Source organism: Setaria italica, chromosome IV (assembly GCF_000263155.2).
Source record: "Setaria italica strain Yugu1 chromosome IV, Setaria_italica_v2.0, whole genome shotgun sequence".
NCBI lineage: Eukaryota > Viridiplantae > Streptophyta > Magnoliopsida > Poales > Poaceae > Setaria > Setaria italica.
The window spans coordinates 32,106,812-32,125,105 of NC_028453.1; the positions used below are offsets into that span (position 1 = coordinate 32,106,812).

The window sequence follows — 18,294 nt, forward strand, 5'->3', positions numbered from 1 at the left end:
AGCATACAATTTTTCCACTTGAATGCATTTTTTGTTCCATATAAACAAATTTTTGTTCCAGTTAAAAAGACAAAGCTGAGGAAGGGGTAGAATTTTTGTGCCTGTTTCCAAATGTGTAGATGTTTCCAAAAGACAAAGATGTTTCCTAATATATCTACCGTGCGCGTGCCTGTTCCAGTTAATATATCTTCCCGGTAGATATATTAGGAAACATCTACACATTTGGAACAGGCACGCGCACGGTGGCCTGCAGCCACAGATCGCTCTTCCTCCTCGCCGTGATCCCAAGCCCCTCGGCCATGTCCAGCTCCTCCGGCGCAGCGCCTCCGGGGAGCTCCCAGTCGAAGTGGAAGAGGAGGCTGGCGAGGCCGAGCTCCATGACGGCTAGTCCAAGCGCTATGCCCGGGCAGATCCTCCGGCCTGCGCCGAACGGCACGAATTCGAAGTCCGTGCCCCTGAAGTCCACCCCCGCCATGGCGCCGCCGTCCTCGAACCTCTCTGGCCGGAACTCCTCGGCGTCGGGGCCCCAGCTCGCGGCGTCCCTGCCGATCGCCCACGCGTTGACCAGCACCATGGCGCCCCCGGGCACGTCGTAGCCGAGGACGCCGCGCGTCTCCTCCTGGCACTCCCTCGGGAGGAGCAGCGGCACCGCGGCGTGCAGGCGCAGCGTCTCCTTCAGGACGAGCTGCAGGTAGCGCAGCTCCGGCAGCGCGTCCTCCGACACGCGTCGCTCCCCGGCGAGCACGCGGCGCACCTCGGCCTGCGCCTTGCGCAGCGCCGCCGGGTGACGCATCAGCTCTGCCATGGCCCACTGCAGAGTCGTCGCCGTCGTCTCGCTCCCCGCACCGAAAAGATCCTTCGCGGCATCCGAAAGATACAATCTTGTCAATTTCGTCAAGTGTCGAACACACAGCACAATGGAACATAGTTTCGTCAAGTGGCGACTTGGGGAGCTTACTATGATCACGGCGCGTATGGTGCCAATGTCGAGGGGAACCTGCAGGCCGCCGTCCTTCTGGATCCTGAGGAGCACGTCGAGGAGGTCTTCCTCGTCGTTGCCAGCGCCGGCCGCCCTCCTCTTCCTGTGCTCTTCGATGACGCCGTCCATGAGCCGGGTCATCTCGCGGTGGTGCGCCCGCGCGCGGCGCGCCGCCCCGCTGAACGCGCGCGCGAGCCGTGATGACGGGAACACGTCGGCGAGGCTGAACCCGGCGGCCACCTTGACGCCCTCGTCCAGCTTCTCCATGAACGCATCCCGGTCCCTGATCCGGTCGCCCACCACGGCACGCACGATCGCGTCCGTGACGTACGTGGCGATGAGGGCGCTGACGTTCACGGGCTTCGGCGGCGCCGGCGCCGACGACAGCGATGCGACGACGGACGCGACGAGGTTGGCGGCCTCAGCCTCGCGCCCGCGGCGGAGAGATCTGACCCGCCGTGCGCTGAGCAGCTCGGTGACACAGAGCTTGCGGAGCTGGCGCCAGTGCTCGCCGTGCGGCGCGAACGCGACGCCGAGCCCATCGCGGGTGAGCTCCCGGAGCGTGGCGGTCCGGGGCCGCGTCGCGAACTAGTAATAGTACTAGTACACTAGTTCTCACGAAAAAACGAAAAAAAAAATCAAGTGCAGTGCTGTGGTTGGCAAAATAAAATGTTCTATGAGTTGAAATGCGGTGTGGACTGGCATTTTTTAGGCGATCAGATGGATGGCGAGCGAATTATAGTATGGAGATTTTTGTTCAGATCTAGAAGCAGTGAATGGTCGAAGTCCATGGAGAGGAGTAGATGACAGAACAACGCCGAATGAAAATACATATTGTTTATTATGCGATGATCCCTGCAAGATGATTACAAGGAGTGTGCAAGTATAGAGAATTAGCCACGTCCTCAAATCCCTAAATAAAAACATTTTGATCATCTTTTCTCAGTATAGGGAGCTTGATGGAGACAATCACAATTCAGTATTAGAATTTATAACAAAATGGTACATGAATTTTTCTACTCACTCAGATTATGCTCACTTATATAACTAGAGCAACTATGACGATTTACACAGAATCCTGAAAAACACATATCCCAAAAACCATGAACCATGTCTTTTATTTCATTATCTTTCTCTTGGTCTGAATAAGTTTTTCCTCTCAGTTTCAGGACCTTCTGGAATCAGGCCCAAGCTTGACCCATAAATTTCTGCAGCAGTATTCTCCATTCTCCAACAACATGTAGGTTAGAATATGTCTGGATTGCGATGCCTGTAGGTGTTGCTGCATTGGTTCGCTTGCTGAAGATGAAATGACAAGGCGTAGTTCTTCTCCTGGATAGTACAGAAGAGATTGTTAGTAGAGAATGAAAGTTAAGATTTATCATAGCAAATATTTCACAAAACCTACCTCTAATGCCTTTATTTGCTTCTGGTACTTCTCGATAATCTGGTTGAATTGAGACCGCTCCTGCACCATCTCCTGATACTCCTTGAGCCGATTGTGCTGTATGAGGAATGCCCGCTTCAGAACACCGTTCTGGTGAAGCAGGGCTCCCAGCATCTGCTTCACTATCTTGTGCTCCTGGATTCACAACACTAATTCAGGTGAGCCTGGAAGCATGGAACCAAGTTTCAGAATTAAGCCATAATATTTAACTTTAGATAATACCTTGTGCACTTTGCCCTTTTCATCTGGACTAACCCTAGCAGCAGATTTTTCCATCAGCTTGAGTATCTTGAGGGAGCGATTCTTGGCGTCAACCAAATCTGAAGCAGAGGACATCTCCTTGACAATAAGCTCTGCCCATTCAGAGCCATTGGTGGGAATTGCCACTGGCAGATCAACTGCAATAGGCATTCATGAGGTAAGGTTTAAGCTAACTGATTTAAATGATTAAGATAACACTTTGTTGGCATGGAAATAAATGTAGCTAAGAAATTGGCATCAGTGAGAACTGTTGATTTTCCTAACTGTGACGAGTCTAATGATTGCATGGTAAATTGAAACATATGCATATGTTGCATACCTTCAGAAAGGACGCCATCGTCTGCGCCGTCGTTGGATGTAGCATATGTTATGGAAGAAGTAGATTCTGAGCTTCTATCTACCAGGTAATCTTTGTATGCTCTAATTGCAGCTTCCAAAACATTTCCTGACGCTTGTAAATGTTCTTCAAGAATCTGTAAATTCAAGGAAAAAAAGACATTAATTAGGTGCCCAGTTCCTAATCAGTACCAATTTGCATGTTACATAAAACCAAACATGACTGAACATATTCATTGGTACCAACTGGTCAGAACTCAGGACCTACGCTTGACCGGTTTATGTTGGTTGGATGGATTGAAATCCGAATTTTGCAGTCAAGTTTTATCAGCTATTAAGGATCTCACAAATTCACAATAATCGCAGCACACGCAAAGTCACTGTCGCTCGCTTGCCCTCTGCACTATCGACGTGTTCTATGCCTGTTCGTCGTGGTTGATTAGGACTAATCCACGTATCAAACCAGAGCACCAACACGAGAGAAGCAGAGCGCGAGCCAAATTAACGTTGCTCGATGCCACGTACGTTGACGTACCTGCGGATCGGCGCCGGGGAAGATGAGCTGGAGCGCGGTGACCGGATCGAACTCCAGCGGGAAGCTGAGGCCGAGGTCGGCGGCGACGGCCGACATCGAGCACCGGCCGCCGCGCTTTGCAAGGCGAGGCAGGTCGAAGGGGTCGTCGAGGAGGAACTCCGTGCCGCGCTTCCGGGTTGCCACGACGGTCGGCCCCATGAGGAGGATGGTAAGGGAGGTAGGGTTCCGGCCGTGGTGCTCGCCGTGAGCTTGGTGGATTCTTGGAGCAGAGGTAAGAAGAGAGCAGAGGCGGCGGGACTGTGCGGTGGGTTTCTGGGTCGCGCGTGGCGTGCACCGTGGATATATATATCGGTCGGCGGCGGTTGGGTCGGGCGAAGGCGAAGCCTTGGAGGACACGGCCGGGTTACCGTGTGATGGGACACCGACTCGATCGCGACCGTCCCCAATATAGACCGGGTCCCAGCTCGGACTTGCACAGGGAAATCGGACTCATCCGCGTGCACATCTTCGGCGGTTCTTCTCTTTCCCAAAAGACGGCTAGTATTCGAAAGAATTTGCTCAGCAGTCCTTTAATAATTTTTTCTTTCCTTAATGATTTTTGTTTCGTCCTAATGATTAGCACTAATTCCTCTAAATGGAGGGGTTGTGGCACCTGAAAAATATCGTGCGTCTTATTTTTTTATATGCTGAATTCTACCGCCTGCGTTGCCACTCCTTGTCCTGCCAGTAGCCGTCCCCTTCTATCCGTGCAAGAGGCTCTTCATGTAGGTTGTTGGTACCGTTGTAGCTCCATCTAAGGAGGGAGCGAGGGACCCTCGTTAGGGATGAAAGCGGTCGGGAAAACACTCTAAGTACTTTCGTTACTTTTTCGGGAACAAGAACAGGAGCAGGAATGTTAGTTGGGAAAGCGAAATCGGTTACACAGGATGTCAGAAATGAAACTATTTGATTGGAAACATGTTGATAACGGGCTGGAACCGGTAATTCAAATCGGGAAGATCAGCACCAATGCGCAGAGAAGCTATAAAGGAAGCACCAGGAATTTTCCTATCATGTTTTCATCCCTAGCCCTCACTGCCAAGCTATTGCCAAAGGTTGGCTGGGCGCCATCACTGCCCTTGTGCCTACTTACAGTGCCTAGCCGTGTTCGTTTAATCATCCATTTAGCCAGTTTAATGACCGTGTAAACAGTTTAATTGGTCATTTAGTTCGAATAAAGAGCTAAATGGTAGATGATCGACGGTTTAGCGTTTAGTGTTTCAGATAACATTGCTTACATCAGTTCTGTCCGTGCTCGAGGTACTTAGGGGATATGATGCCGTTATGGCCTAGTTTATTTTCATGGTCTATGTCTTGTTACTGATAATATTCAAGCTTGTAAACATCATTCTGTCCCTCTTTTTAACATGAAAGATAAAAAAACAAGTACCTTCTTTGTGCATCCTTAAACCTCTTAAATAAACTTTTAGCACAAAAAACTTATGGGTGTTTGTTAGATCTTCAAAACGGATGAAGATATCTGTATTATCCTATTTATATAGGGCAATTGTATGCAAGTATAGATATATTCAAATCCAATTTCCCAATTATGGATATTGATAGTATCTATATTCAAATATGTAGAAATATTTCTCTAGAATATAAATGGGAGTAACGAAGTTCTAGATATTTTCTCTTGTTCTTTCACTCTGTTTATATGCTATCTATTATTTTATAGTTGGGTATTGTACTACATAAACCGTAGGGATAAATCTGGCTATTTAATTTCACGATCTAAAATCATCTTAAAACCTTGCTATTGTAGCAAAAGTGGCTCACTACCACGTGACAGAGGACAGTCCACTTAAAATGAGATTCCCTATGTTGAATCTATGTCATCATGGTGTCAAATAAATTTGTTATTTCAAAATTTATTGTTAGAGTGGTAGAATATTGACATACAAACAGAATCCAATATATGTGGGTATGGATCCGAATTCAAACAATTCAATTGATATTCACATTTGATTTGTACCATATTTGTGTAAAAATATAGTTAGCAACATGGAAAGCGGACTATTTGATTCGAATAAATCAACAGTATTTATCGTAAACGTCTTTAGATGGCTAGCTATATTTACATAATTTACCATTGAATTGACAATATTTTCTGACCACACATTGTGTTAGTCAACATCATGACAATTTAGTTAGCGGATGCAACCACTCCCCTCCCGACTTTTCCATTTTAGTGATTTTTCCTTTTTATAACTTTTCAGTTTTAGAAACTTTTCAGATAAATTTCTAAAAAAAACTTTGGTAACGCTAAGCTGAAGACGTCGGGACGCTTCAGGAAATATCGGATGTGGTCCCACCTCTTGATTATATAAAAAAGAAATTCATCTTATCCTCTCACCCATCTACTCCCACATCACTATTCATTCTTCTCTCCACCTATCTCTCTTCCGTGCGTGCGTCTGGTGTCTCCACTGATATTCCTCCCCCAAATCAAGTGACCAGTGCGCGATGGATGAGACAGAGGGCAACGAGGTGGTGGAAGGGGATGAGGTAGCGGAGGGTGGCAGCTTGGACGGAGATGTCGGTGTCCGTGCTTGGCGGCGGTGGGGATGGAGATGCTGATGGCTGTGCTCGGCGGTGGCGGGGACGGAGATGCCGACATCCGTGCTGGCAGCGGTGGCGAAGAAGATCGCTATTGGTGCGATGCCGCGCTCCCCTTTCCCCGACACAGGGACCTCCCATGTGCTCCCTCCGTCCATCCTTCTTCATCAGGAACAACTCGCGGGGGAGCCAAAGTTAGCTCTGGGCAAATTCCATCTTCCACATGTTGCATGTCCAGTTCCCCATGACCGGGTAAGGCGTTATTAGTGATGTTGCAATAACTAAATCATGATGTTGTGCTTATTGTTTCTGCATGTTGCAACATGAGATGTTTGGATGTTACAATATTTGAGATTTTTGGATGTTGTAATTGATGATTCTCATGTTGCAGCAACTGATGGCCATAGGAGCCTAGATCTAAAGATAGCCCTCCCGACTGACATGTTGCAATAGGTATCTCATGATGTTGCAGTAGGGATTCTTGGATGTTGCAAGCACCGTAGATGTGCACGGGTGTTGCGAATGAATGTATCATCTGATGTTGCATGATTGATTCTTCTAAGATATTTTGATGTTGCAATAGTTGACTTTGATGTTTCATCTGTCGATTTTTCATGTTGCAATATTTCTTCCCGTACGAGCTCAACCCCAACTCAACATATGATGATTTGTTTGGAAATGTTGCATGAAATATGTGTTCGATGTTGCGGTGGGAATTTTCCCTCACGAGTATTATGTTTACATTGAGCTATTTTTTTCGCATCTTTTTCATGTTGCAACTATAGATTTTCGATGTTGCAGCTATTTTGTTTTGATGTTGCAATGGAATGTCGGATAATTAGTGGTATTTATTATGGTACTACTGTAGCCGTTAGATTTAAAACAGACGGTGATGCATGCGTCCGACGGGAGTTGCTCCGTATCATCTGATGTTGCATGATTGATTCTTCTGAGATATTTTGATGTTGCAATAGTTGGCTTTTGATGTTTCATCTGTCAATTTTTTATGTTGCAATATTTCTTCCTGTACGAGCTCAACCCCAACTCAACATATGATGATTTGTTTGGAAATGTTGCATGAAATATGTGTTCGATGTTGCGGTGGGAATTTTCCCTCACGAATATTATGTTTACATTGAGCTATTTTTTTCGCATCTTTTTCATGTTGCAACCATAGATTTTCGATGTTGCAGCTATTTTGCTTTGATGTTGCAACGGAATGTCGGATAATTAGTGGTATTTATTATGGTACTACTGTAGCCGTCGGATTTAAAACGGATGGTGATGCATGCGTCCGACGGGAGTTGCTCCCGCCGGACGTCCGGGCACTAGCAAGCCCGACTAAGAACTTTAAGGAAGCTTTCTAGGGGGGAGAATTTCCCAATTAGTAAACTATTTTAGGAATGCTTTTAGAAAAAAATCTTCAAATAAGTTGTCAGGGTAGTTTTTTCAAAATAAGTTTTGCAAAAATTTCTTCAAATAACCTTTTCACGTAGGTCCCACCCACACGAAAAAAGGAAAGTAAGTGGGATAGCGGATCGTATGCTTTAAACCCATGCTCGAAAAGCTAATACCATGGCGCATTGTGGCCTAAAGAAAGGGGCTAAAAGGAAACCGGTTGCCCTCGCTCCTTACATTTCCTACACACACCACTTCTTTCTTGCCTATCTGCCATGATGCACAACATTGCCAAAACATATCATCCCACTGTTTCAATAGCTCAGATCACTCACCTCTCTCTACTAGAACATGGAAGCGCTTGCCATGTCGAAGAGGATGGGCGGGGCCATGACTGCTTGAAGGAAGTCGACAGTGCAACACCGACCCATATTGAGGAGGATCCTTTACTTGTTGCTCTAGACTACAAAAGAGTGGTTGTGCACAAGCCACATCAAGCAACACTGTTAGAGAAGACTACAAAAGAGTGGTTGTGCACAAGCCACATCAAGCAACACTGTTAGAGAAGACTACAAAAGAGTGGTTGTGCACAAGCCACATCAAGCAACGCTGTTAGAGAAGAAGGTTAACTTCAACCTTTAATTTGTTCAAATTTTCCTTCTCACTAGAAATTTCCATCTTGAGTTAGATTTTTAGTAGATTTTCTTCAATCATTTTTTAAAATGAATGGTGGAAGAGGAATGGGGAAAGGACGAAGGAATAAGGAGTCATTTCCTTGTCTCTTTAAAAAAATTGCTAGGAAGTGCGTAATAGGATCTCGTTTAGTGCAACTTTCTGCATTTCCCAGATTAGACACGCATCATGACTATTGGTTTTCCTCCTCTTGCCACTGGGGAACCAAATTGTCTTGCATTAGATTCTGTTCAAAATGTATTTGTCCATTACTGTTTCTCACTAATTTCCTCAGTTTGATTTGATTTGCATTGCTATTACAAGCCAATGGACACAATAATCTTGTTGTGGATTAGACCCTGTAATGCAATGATGTTGTGTATGTATTGAAAAGATATTCCTCCATTAATTGTGACACACAAAATGAATATTTTAGATTATGAGAAATATACACTAATAGATATAAGGTATAGATATAGATGTAGATGTAGATGTAGATATAGATATAGATATGAACAGATAGAGTACGTGTCTATAACATGCTATACTCGTAGTTCTTTTTGGTCTGCAGCAGCACAAGCTAATTTCCATTTAAAAATATGGAACTATCTGTTTATCTATTGCATATTTCATGAAGTGAAATATATCTCTTTTAAAAATCTAACAGTTTGGATTCCCCTCAATAGTAGAAACGTGAAATAATAAAGTTGGAACATTTTATTTGTCTACTTGGAACATTTTATTTCACCGTGGGAACGTTCTTAATTAGACTAGAACATCGCAAATATGACAGATTTCTGCTAGAAAATCTATAACCCCTTTGATTTTTATGAACATTTTATTTCTCTACCTATAACACATTTATTTCACTGCTGGATTTTTTAGGTTGGAACTTTGCGAATCTTAGGGCCTGTTTGTTTCATTAGAATCTGCTGGAATTGGAATTAATTTCCAAAATCACCCTGTTTGGCTGCCCCCGGAATTGGAAAGAGGGATTCCTGGTGATTCCATCCTTCCTTCCCCACATTCTGAGCAAAATATCAGGAAAACAATTCCCCGACTCTCCCGACTCGCCTCCCCCCGACTCGCCTCCCCCCCGACGCCTCCCGACTTCTCGCCCCTGTGCCGCCGCCCCCGACTCCGTGCGCCACCTCCCACGCCGCCGCCTCCTCCTCCGGCGCCCCCTCCGCCAGCCCCCCTCCGCCACCCCCGAATCTGCGCCGCCCCACCCGCGTGGCGGTCGTCCCCGCCGCGGCGCCAGAGCGGAAGCCACCGGGCGTGGCGGCGTCCACCACCAACTACGTCGTGCTGCTCGACGCCGCGCCGTCCGGGATCACGCGCCCGCTCGTCGAGATCCTCCGCGACCTCAACAAGCGCGTTCCGGACACCATCGTGCGACCCGCCTCACGACGCGCCTCCGCCTCCGATCCCGTCGTCCCCTGGTAACGCCAACTACCTGCTCTATGCTGGGTTTTCGCTCGGGATCCGCTTCCAAGCTACTCATCTCTGCTGAGTGCTGAGTAGCCGTTGCGGATCTCAGTGTAGTCAGTTAATTAAGCTGTTAATGCATCCCTAAATTCAGGTGGATCATCTCATTTCATAATAATCTTACAAATCACCAAGCTTCTCCCTGTCCTGATAGATCTCAGTTTACTGTTGATAGATCTCAGTTTAGTTTAAGAATGTATAGCTATCTTTTTTCTGTTCCGCACAACTTCAGTAGGAAATACCAGCTAATTCATTTTCTTTTGTGGTTTGTTTTTTCATTTACTGGTCGTAGCAAGCGAGGAGGGAGTTGTGGGACTGACGACGTCCAACAAGTTCTTCCCTAGAACAACTTCTCACGATGCTGACTATGTGAGATAGCAAGTATAGTCCTCAGCTCACTCTTGACTATGTGATTTATATGAACTGCTAATTAGCTACATGTGCTGCCGCAATGATATACTCTGGATGGAACCAATGCAAGTACTCTTTATAAGTTTTAAGCTTGCTAGTCCTGTGCTTTGGTGTTGATGATGCTTGGCTACAACAGATAAAATTGTTTAGATATATTATTAGTAAATAAATTAATTTGGCTACAACAGAAGCACTTGCCTCTTGCTGGACCCCCATTACTTTGGTGTTGCTCTGGTTATTGGCAAGGCTAGCAGCAGCCATGAGCTGTCTTGAATCATGCATATTCTGAAACTTCGCAATAGTTTTAGAATAACTATTCAGGCTCTCTGCATATGAACACAGAAAATATTAGAACTGCAGTACAGGTAAATGGGGGGACTAGGAAGTGACGGTAAGCAGTTATTACTAGATAAAACTGAAGACACTGTTAGGTAAAATGTGCACGATCATCGTACCTTTCGGACCAAGATTGTTCTTGTGGCTGAACTCAATCAAGTCCTTCATGTGATTCACCACCTCCGATATCTGACAAGGAAAGACCACCATCAGCATGGTACACGCATTATGTATGTACTGAACTGTAAAAGTTAAAAGGGGAACTCTAATTACCTGCAGGCAGCGTACATATCTTTTGGAAAGCCCATGTTCATTCAAGGTGTGATGCTCTAGATTTTTTGCTAGCTGCCGTGATGCAGTGGCAAACCTAACAGTAGAGAAGGAAAAGGATAAGATAACCAAGAACAATCTTGTTCTGTACACAATGACGCACAAGATTTTTCATTTACCGTGCCAAAAGAGCACTACAGAAATGGATGTCAAGTACTGAAGGTGAAATAGGCTCACTAACATGTTATAGATGGTTTGTGCGTCATTGTTTGATATCCCAGCTGGTCCACTTTCATTGACAGCAGTTTGGTATTTCTGGGCAACTTGCAGCAGATTATTAACCTGTACAACAGATAAAACCAAATTATTAGTAAATAAATTATATTTTGATGATGCTTGGCTACAACAGATAAAATTAACATAGTAAAAGCCTATAAATTTGGCAATGCAGGTAATAAACTAACAACTAGATGCTTGATGATTTGTCCTCTGAGACAAAACAATTGTGTGGGAGTAGTTCACCAATGCTTGATGATTGATCCACTTCCCCATTTCTTGTTTCAGATAAATGGCTATCATCAGCTTGAATGTCAGAGTGTTCCTGAGGCTGTTTACTCTTATCTGAACTTTCCTTTGCAGCGTCACCAGATCCTGACCCAGGTATCACCCTATGTATACTTTGCAGGTTCAATTATTCATTTAATGTTACTTAAGGACATTTTGATAGTGTAGTCTGGTACATTTTGATTCTGCAATATATAACTGGACAGAAACAAGCATGGATAGTGCATTCTGTTTTTTGGACCTGTTGAGTGCATTCTGTTTTTTGGACCTGTTGAGTGCATTCTGTTTTTTGGACCTTGAACCTTGTTGAGTGCATTCTGTTTTTTGGACTGGTAGGCATTAGGAAAACCTTCAAAACTTTCACCACAAGGATAGTTCCATGTGTACCATGGATAGTGTAGGTAGTCGGTAGCCTCCCAACATCCTATCTCAGTTTGGTCACCAGCTACATACATGCATCCACACGCTATGTTAGGTTTCCAGTGACAGTTAATATATGTTAACTTGATTTGCACAAGTAGCCAAGTAGAGAACATTGACTGCTGACCTCTCTAGAAAAAAAATATATGTTAACCGAGAATCTGAAATCCTTGTTTTTTAACACAAGAAGTTACTGATTATCCAAAATAGTGTAGCATTTTGATGATAAATTAAAATATTCCTTTTTGCATATGTGCTTTAGATGCCTGACAACAACATAGACTTGGTTAATACAAGCATGGAGCAAATGAGAGAGATGAGTAGGAAAAAGAGAAAAAAGGTGGCTGCTTTATTTGTTTCTGCTGTCATGAGCATGATTGTGCACTGGTATCAGCGTAAGAGACCTAGACATATTGTTGATCCGAATGAAGTGGCTGAGAGAGATGTAGCTACACGCAAACAAATGCTAAGAAATCTGTACCAAGGATCAAATGTCTATTGCTATGATAGTTTGCGCCTAACTAAGAGATCATTTTATGACCTATGTGCCATCTTACGTGAGAGATGTGGTATGTGTGATAACAAGAATGTGTCGGTAGAAGAAAAGGTAGCAATCTTTTTGCTTGTAGTGGGTCATGGCACTAAGATGAGGATGATTCGTAGCTCATATGGATGGTCACTTGAGCCAATCTGCCGTCACTTCAATGAGGTGCTTAGAGGTATTCTATCATTATGCCATGAATTTATCAAGCTTCCTGATCCATCAGTTGTAGAACCTGAGGATTCCAAGTGGAAGTGGTTTGAAGATTGCCTTGGAGCATTAGATGGTATACACATTGACGTTTTTGTGCCTTTGGCTGACCAAGGGAGGTATAGGAATAGGAAGCAACAGATTACCACCAATGTTTTGGGGGTTTGTGATCGTCACATGAAATTTGTTTATGTCTTAGCGGGATGGGAAGGATCGGCTTCAGATTCACGTGTGCTACGTGATGCAATGTCTCGGGACGATGCATTTGTTATTCCAAGTGGGAAATACTATCTAGTAGATGCCGGATACACCAATGGACCGGGCTTTCTTGCTCCATATCGATCCACTCGCTACCACTTGAATGAGTGGGCTGCTCAAGGGCATAACCCATCCACTGCCAAAGAACTATTCAATTTGCGCCATTCAACTGCTAGAAATGTGATAGAGAGAACATTTGGGCTATTAAAGATGAGGTGGGCTATACTAAGAAGCAACTCATATTTTGACTTACAAAATCAGGTATTCCGTAGTAACCTAGCTTGAAATTCACCTCTGAATGACCTTAGCTAGCATGTAACTCATCTCTACTAAATTCTTGCAGATTAGGATCATTAATGCTTGCTGCATATTGCACAATTTTGTAATTGATAGACAGAGAGATATGGCTGATTTACTTATACACCAAGTTGATCAAGTAATATCTTTTGAACCTCATGAAGTTCAAAGTGAAGTGGGTATGATTACCAATGTTCAATCAACAAATGAATGGAGCAATTTTAGGGATACCAAAGCTAACCAAATGTTTGCTGATTACCAAGCAAGACGTGGTCAATGTATGATAAATTCTATCATCAATGCATGCTTAAACTTATGATATTTGGTTTTGCTCCTAATATTTTACTAATAACCTTTTGTGAACATTTTTCCTGTAGGATATGGAGAAGGGCAAGAAGTCAGGCTCGGGCAGGGGTTACATTTCTTGGAATGATAACATGGACAAGGCTCTTCTTGACACATTTGTGGAGTACTATAACAAGGGTGACAGATGCCAGAATGGGTGGAAGTCTCATGTCTATACAACTGCTATCAAGAATGTCCGAGAAAAGTGTAATGTGGATATCTCAAAAGACAATATCATGGCGAGGAACAAGACCTTTGACAAACACTACACTATCATCAATGGTATGCTGGAATCAAGTGGATTTGGTTGGGATTGGAACAAAAATAAAATATCTGTTGATAGTGATGCTGTATGGGAAGAATATGTGGCGGTAAGTTTCAAAAACCACTGATTTACTTAAATTTGTGTTAAGTTCAGAACTTGTTAGGTTATCACTTGTTAAGGTAGACCTAATATGTAGTAAAACAGGGTAGACTTTTTAAAATAGGACCTGTATGTTAACATAATGATTGCCCATAGCTAGCATAGTTAGTCAACACACTGAATGAGGCCTAATCACTTGTACATAATGATTCAGTGTGTTGCATTCAGTGTGTTGACTTTTCACAATGATATGCTTTCTGCCTTTTGTCCTTCCCAGTTTCATGAAGGAGCAGGTGCATTTTAACTGTACCAGCTGTTTCATGCTTGTATGTCTATATAACCCATTAGCAGAGAGAGCCATCATATATTAACATAATGATTGTAATCCGGTTGGTTAAATACTACAATCTCATCACGATCATTCTTCTGTTGAGATGCGGAAATATATAGTTGTTATTTTCAGGAAACTAAATGCGGAAATATATAGTTGTTATCCTTTAGAGTCTGGAGATTGGCTGCTCAATTGTTATTCCGTGTGGCTTGAAGTTGGATGTGTCAGTGCAAATGGCACTCCTGAACCTTCTTTAGTCATAATAGTGGAGGGGATTATTTGGGTCTTTAACATGTGTTAACCATTTGTTTTTTTTAGAAAAACAAAGAAGCTTCTGGGTATAGGCACAAGACTGTCTTGTACTGGGACTCAATCAGCTTGGTGTTTGGCAAAGACCATGCTACCGGTGAAGCGGCAAGGACTGCACCTGAGAGCTCAAAAGACATGAGTAATTTTGACATGAGTAAGGAAGATATTAGTAACAAAGAGCCCACATCATCGGCAACTTCAGGAAGTTTAAAGAGGCAACGGTCAGGTGACTCTTTTACCTCTATGATGGCTGAAAAAATGGACAAGTTTGCTGAAGCACTCAAGGAGGAAGCACCTAAAGGTCCAACATCAAAAGAAATTCTCAACACACTGAATGAGGTACAAGGATTGGATGAAGACACTTTGTTGGACCTATTTGATATCCTGACCGGTGATGCACGCAAGTATGAGTCTTTGTTGGCACTTTCAGTGGGGATGAGGAAAAGGTGGCTCTTAAAGCAACTCAAAAAGTGATGCATGCTTAGATGCTGATTACTATCACTATGCTCATTAGTCATGTCATTTTGAGTGTGTATGATCATAATGTATGACTTTGTTTAGACTTTGCTGCTACTGGACCTTGTTTGCTGCTACTGGACCTCATGTTATCTTTCTCTGATCTTCGGGGATACTTGTTTTGGTATACAGCAAAGTCATGGAGATGTAGCTACTGGACCTTGTTTGCTGCTACTGGACCTCATGAATATGGAATCCAATATCTGTGATGCGGTTGTCTGTGACAAACTGGGCTATCCCAACGGAATATGGAATTAATTCCATATTTAGCTATCCAAACGGAATATGGAATTAGATTCATGGAAAAGAATTCCATCAACACCCAAACAAAAAAATTGAATTGAATCAAATTCTGAGTAATTCATTTCCGGTGGAATCCAATATCTAGAATGTATTTCTTGGAATGAGTTTCAATTCCTACGAAACAAACGGCCCTTACAGATTTTTGCCAAAAAAAAATCTATTGACAGTTGTATATCATTTCTCAAATATATATCATATAGATATATAGAGATACATATAAGTCTCTTCCTCGTATAACTGACTTTCCGACAGCAATGCGCAAAGCGTGCAAAGAAGCACGCAAACACACTTACACAGACTGACACACGTGCCCTATAAGTACTTCCAGTCACTCGCCACTGGATCGACCCATGCCAAAGACATGGCGCTTCCGGTGGTACATCTCTTACTCCTCCCTCTCCTGGCCATCGTTCCACTCGTCTTCCTCAGCCGCGCTGTGTCGCGCCGGCGAGGCGGCGCCGGCGGCAGTGCCCGGCTGCCTCCGTCGCCGTGGGCGCTCCCGGTGATCGGCCACCTGCACCACCTCGCGGGCGCGCTCCCGCACCGCGCCATGCGCGACCTCGCCGCGCGCCACGGGCCGCTCATGCTGCTCCGCCTCGGCGAGGTCCGCGTCGTCGTCGCCTCCTCCGCCGACGCGGCGCGCGAGGTGATGAGGACGCGCGACCTCGACTTCGCGACGCGCTCGATGAGCCGGACGGTCCGGCTAGCCTTTCCCAGGGGCACCGAGGGCATCATCTTCGCCCCCTACGGCCACGGCTGGCGGCAGATCCGCAAGCTGTGCACCGTCGAACTGCTCAGCGCCCGCCGCGTCCAGTCCTTCAGGTCGGTCCGCGAGGAGGAGGCCGCCCGCCTCCTCCGCGCCGTGGCGGCGGCGGCGGCGCCGCCGACGCCGGCGCGGGCGGTGAACCTGAGCGAGCTGATAACGGTGTACGCCGCCGACTCGGCGGTCCGCACCATCATAGGGAGCTCGTTCAAGGACAGGGATGCGTTCCTGAAGTTGCTGGAGCGCATGGTGAAGATGGTCGCCAAGATGAGCTTGCCGGACCTCTACCCGTCGTCTCGCCTCGCCATGCTTGTCAGCCGAATGCCGGGCCAGATGAAGCGTCAGCGGCAGGAACTGGTCTCGTTCATCGACAACATCGTCCGGGAGCACGAGGAGAACAAAGCCGCTGGCAACGACGGCGACAAGGAAGACTTGCTCGACGTGCTCCTGAGGATTCAGAGGGAGGGTGATCTCCAGGTCCCCATCACGACTGACAACATCAAATCAGTGGTCGGAGTAAGCAGTACTATATACACGCCTGAATCAAAAAGAGTAGCTACTATCACCAATGTGTTTTCCATTATGTACTTTACTGTACTGATGATGATAATCTGATTATTTGTTGCAAAGGACATGCTCGGCACGGGCAGCGATACGGTCGCGACAGTCCTTCAATGGATCATGGCTGAGCTTATGAGGAATCCGAGAGTGATGCAAAAGGTACAAGATGAGGTCCGGTGTATACTCGCCGGGCGCCACCAAGTAACCGAGGACAACCTACGCAATCTGCACTATATGAACCTAGTCATCAAGGAGACCCTTCGGCTACATCCACCGGCACCCCTACTATTTCCACGCGATTGTAGGAGTTCATGCCAAGTATTAGGGTTCAGTGTGCCGAAAGACGCCATGGTTCTCGTGAACGCGTGGGCTATTAGTAGAGACCCCAAATACTGGGACATGCCCGAGGAATTCGTTCCGGAGAGATTTGAAGATTCCAAGATTGATTTTAAGGGAACGGATTTTGAGTACACGCCGTTTGGGGCAGGGCGTCGGATGTGCCCGGGCATAGCGTTCGCGTTTGTGAACATGGAGCTCATACTGGCTAGCCTCTTATACCATTTTGATTGGGAGCTGCCGTGTGGAATGGAGGCAGCAGATCTGGATATGACGGAGGAATTGGGAGTCACGGTTCGACGGCTCCAGGACCTCCAGCTTGTTCCTGTTGTCCGGGCACCCTTACCAGTGGAGTAGTAGCAGTAGTACAATGCTTTGCATTTCTATCTTCACTGGTGGAAAACTGGACTTTAGTTCCGGTTGCAAAGATATCGAAAATCCAACTAAGACTAATTATTCGGGACTAAAGGTCACATCTTTAGTCCCAAGTCATTCACCCGGAACTAAAGCCTACCTTTTGTCATGCCTGCTCGCGCCGCCGCTCCTATAGCTCCGCCTCGACCACCACCACATCAAGCTCCAACTCCACGGAGACAATCAAATTCACATATGACCATCACACAAGGAAGAACACAGAACCAATCAGTTCTCAGAAGACCTGATTCACAACACATGAGTTCGATTTGACTTAAGGATTCACACAATACATGAGTTCGAATTGATTCACAACACGCGGAGGATTCACCAGCACAATCACAAACGAATCCTTCACCAACAAATCATGCACTACTGATCACTCACAAACAAACATGCTGGGTCGCCTGCGCTGTGCCGGGCACACTGGCCGCCCTCGCTGCCGAGTTTGAAGCTGCCCCCGAGCTGCCCTGGCCGCTCCCGTCGCTAGGGCCGAAACTAGCCATGCCCCACCGCAGGGTCGCCACTCTCCTGCCGCCCGGTCGCGTGCCGCAAGGAGCCGTGCCCCCGTTGGTCAGACCGCACGCCGCGGGGAGCCGCGCACCCACTGGAGATCGGGCTGCGCTAGCCACGTCGGCTGACGGGCCCCCACAGGAGGCCGTTGCGCTCCTGCCACTAGGTGACGCTATCGGTGTTTAAGACCGGCAACCCACCTAGGGGGTACCCTAGGTGGTCTTTTGTGCGGTAAGGATCGTCGAGAATCAAGGAATCAATGGTGACGCAAGGAACACGATTTAGACAGGTTCGGGCCGCTAGATCGCGTAATACCCTACGTCCTGTGTGTTGGTTTGTATTGATCTTGGATGAACTGGAGTTGTTCTTGAAGGGGGTCCCTGCCCGCCCTTATATACACAGGAGGGTAGGGTTACAAGTCTGAGTCCTAGTTGAGTACTATTACAGAGTTCTACTCAGTATGGCCCGAGTAGTTTTCCATACACACACTTGACTAGTTCGAGTGGGATACGCCTATC

The 18,294-nt window shown here is 45.8% G+C and overlaps 6 protein-coding genes across 6 annotated transcripts; 3 read left to right on the forward strand and 3 right to left on the reverse strand.

The window, feature by feature from the left end:
• Window positions 1-214: 214 nt before the first annotated feature.
• LOC101767602 (premnaspirodiene oxygenase) lies at window positions 215-2,206 on the reverse strand. The gene is made up of 4 exons (XM_004967090.1): window positions 2,152-2,206; window positions 2,050-2,057; window positions 959-1,567; window positions 215-856 (listed from the first exon to the last, which is right to left on the reverse strand). The coding sequence occupies exons 1-4, from the start codon at window positions 2,204-2,206 to the stop codon at window positions 215-217; spliced, it is 1,314 nt and encodes a 437-aa protein (XP_004967147.1).
• Window positions 1,940-3,854, reverse strand: LOC101764331. The gene is made up of 5 exons (XM_004965710.3): window positions 3,559-3,854; window positions 3,007-3,160; window positions 2,649-2,824; window positions 2,388-2,561; window positions 1,940-2,311 (listed from the first exon to the last, which is right to left on the reverse strand). Exons 1-5 carry the CDS (start codon window positions 3,754-3,756, stop codon window positions 2,225-2,227), a joined length of 789 nt encoding a protein of 262 aa, XP_004965767.1. The 5' UTR covers window positions 3,757-3,854; the 3' UTR covers window positions 1,940-2,224.
• Window positions 3,855-6,207: 2,353 nt separating this feature from the next.
• On the forward strand, window positions 6,208-9,672 carry LOC101768000 (formin-like protein 3). The gene is made up of 2 exons (XM_004967091.1): window positions 6,208-6,408; window positions 9,271-9,672. The coding sequence occupies exons 1-2, from the start codon at window positions 6,208-6,210 to the stop codon at window positions 9,670-9,672; spliced, it is 603 nt and encodes a 200-aa protein (XP_004967148.1).
• Window positions 9,673-10,219: 547 nt separating this feature from the next.
• LOC101764736 (probable transcriptional regulator SLK2) lies at window positions 10,220-11,080 on the reverse strand. Its single transcript, XM_022826129.1, has 5 exons — window positions 10,973-11,080; window positions 10,735-10,828; window positions 10,581-10,650; window positions 10,309-10,451; window positions 10,220-10,252 (listed from the first exon to the last, which is right to left on the reverse strand). Coding segments are annotated over exons 1-5 (342 nt in total). The 5' UTR covers window positions 10,975-11,080.
• A 2,059-nt stretch (window positions 11,081-13,139) lies between these two features.
• On the forward strand, window positions 13,140-14,844 carry LOC101768397. The gene is made up of 3 exons (XM_012845373.2): window positions 13,140-13,299; window positions 13,399-13,737; window positions 14,380-14,844. Exons 1-3 carry the CDS (start codon window positions 13,213-13,215, stop codon window positions 14,842-14,844), a joined length of 891 nt encoding a protein of 296 aa, XP_012700827.1. The 5' UTR covers window positions 13,140-13,212.
• A 706-nt stretch (window positions 14,845-15,550) lies between these two features.
• Window positions 15,551-17,206, forward strand: LOC101765010 (premnaspirodiene oxygenase). The gene is made up of 2 exons (XM_004965711.1): window positions 15,551-16,468; window positions 16,583-17,206. The coding sequence occupies exons 1-2, from the start codon at window positions 15,551-15,553 to the stop codon at window positions 17,204-17,206; spliced, it is 1,542 nt and encodes a 513-aa protein (XP_004965768.1).
• Window positions 17,207-18,294: the final 1,088 nt, after the last annotated feature.

What these genes read in the sequence shown, in the direction of transcription:
- LOC101767602 (XM_004967090.1), bottom strand. Translation starts at nt 2,206, where the DNA reads ATGGAGAATACTGCTGCAGAAATTTATGGGTCAAGCTTGGGCCTGATT. An exon ending in CCATACGCGCCGTGATCATA is followed by an intron (nt 857 to 958) that starts GTAAGCTCCCCA and finishes GATGCCGCGAAG; the next exon opens with GATCTTTTCGGTGCGGGGAG.
- LOC101764331 (XM_004965710.3), bottom strand. Translation starts at nt 3,756, where the DNA reads ATGGGGCCGACCGTCGTGGCAACCCGGAAGCGCGGCACGGAGTTCCTC. An exon ending in TCCCCGGCGCCGATCCGCAG is followed by an intron (nt 3,161 to 3,558) that starts GTACGTCAACGT and finishes TTGAATTTACAG; the next exon opens with ATTCTTGAAGAACATTTACA. An exon ending in CGATGGCGTCCTTTCTGAAG is followed by an intron (nt 2,825 to 3,006) that starts GTATGCAACATA and finishes TGCCTATTGCAG; the next exon opens with TTGATCTGCCAGTGGCAATT.
- LOC101768000 (XM_004967091.1), top strand. Translation starts at nt 6,208, where the DNA reads ATGCCGACATCCGTGCTGGCAGCGGTGGCGAAGAAGATCGCTATTGGT. An exon ending in GTCCAGTTCCCCATGACCGG is followed by an intron (nt 6,409 to 9,270) that starts GTAAGGCGTTAT and finishes GCAAAATATCAG; the next exon opens with GAAAACAATTCCCCGACTCT.
- LOC101764736 (XM_022826129.1), bottom strand. An exon ending in GATATGTACGCTGCCTGCAG is followed by an intron (nt 10,651 to 10,734) that starts GTAATTAGAGTT and finishes TTTCCTTGTCAG; the next exon opens with ATATCGGAGGTGGTGAATCA. An exon ending in GAACAATCTTGGTCCGAAAG is followed by an intron (nt 10,452 to 10,580) that starts GTACGATGATCG and finishes GTTCATATGCAG; the next exon opens with AGAGCCTGAATAGTTATTCT.
- LOC101768397 (XM_012845373.2), top strand. Translation starts at nt 13,213, where the DNA reads ATGTTCAATCAACAAATGAATGGAGCAATTTTAGGGATACCAAAGCTA. An exon ending in CCAAGCAAGACGTGGTCAAT is followed by an intron (nt 13,300 to 13,398) that starts GTATGATAAATT and finishes TTTTTCCTGTAG; the next exon opens with GATATGGAGAAGGGCAAGAA. An exon ending in TATGGGAAGAATATGTGGCG is followed by an intron (nt 13,738 to 14,379) that starts GTAAGTTTCAAA and finishes TGTTTTTTTTAG; the next exon opens with AAAAACAAAGAAGCTTCTGG.
- LOC101765010 (XM_004965711.1), top strand. Translation starts at nt 15,551, where the DNA reads ATGGCGCTTCCGGTGGTACATCTCTTACTCCTCCCTCTCCTGGCCATC. An exon ending in ACATCAAATCAGTGGTCGGA is followed by an intron (nt 16,469 to 16,582) that starts GTAAGCAGTACT and finishes TTTGTTGCAAAG; the next exon opens with GACATGCTCGGCACGGGCAG.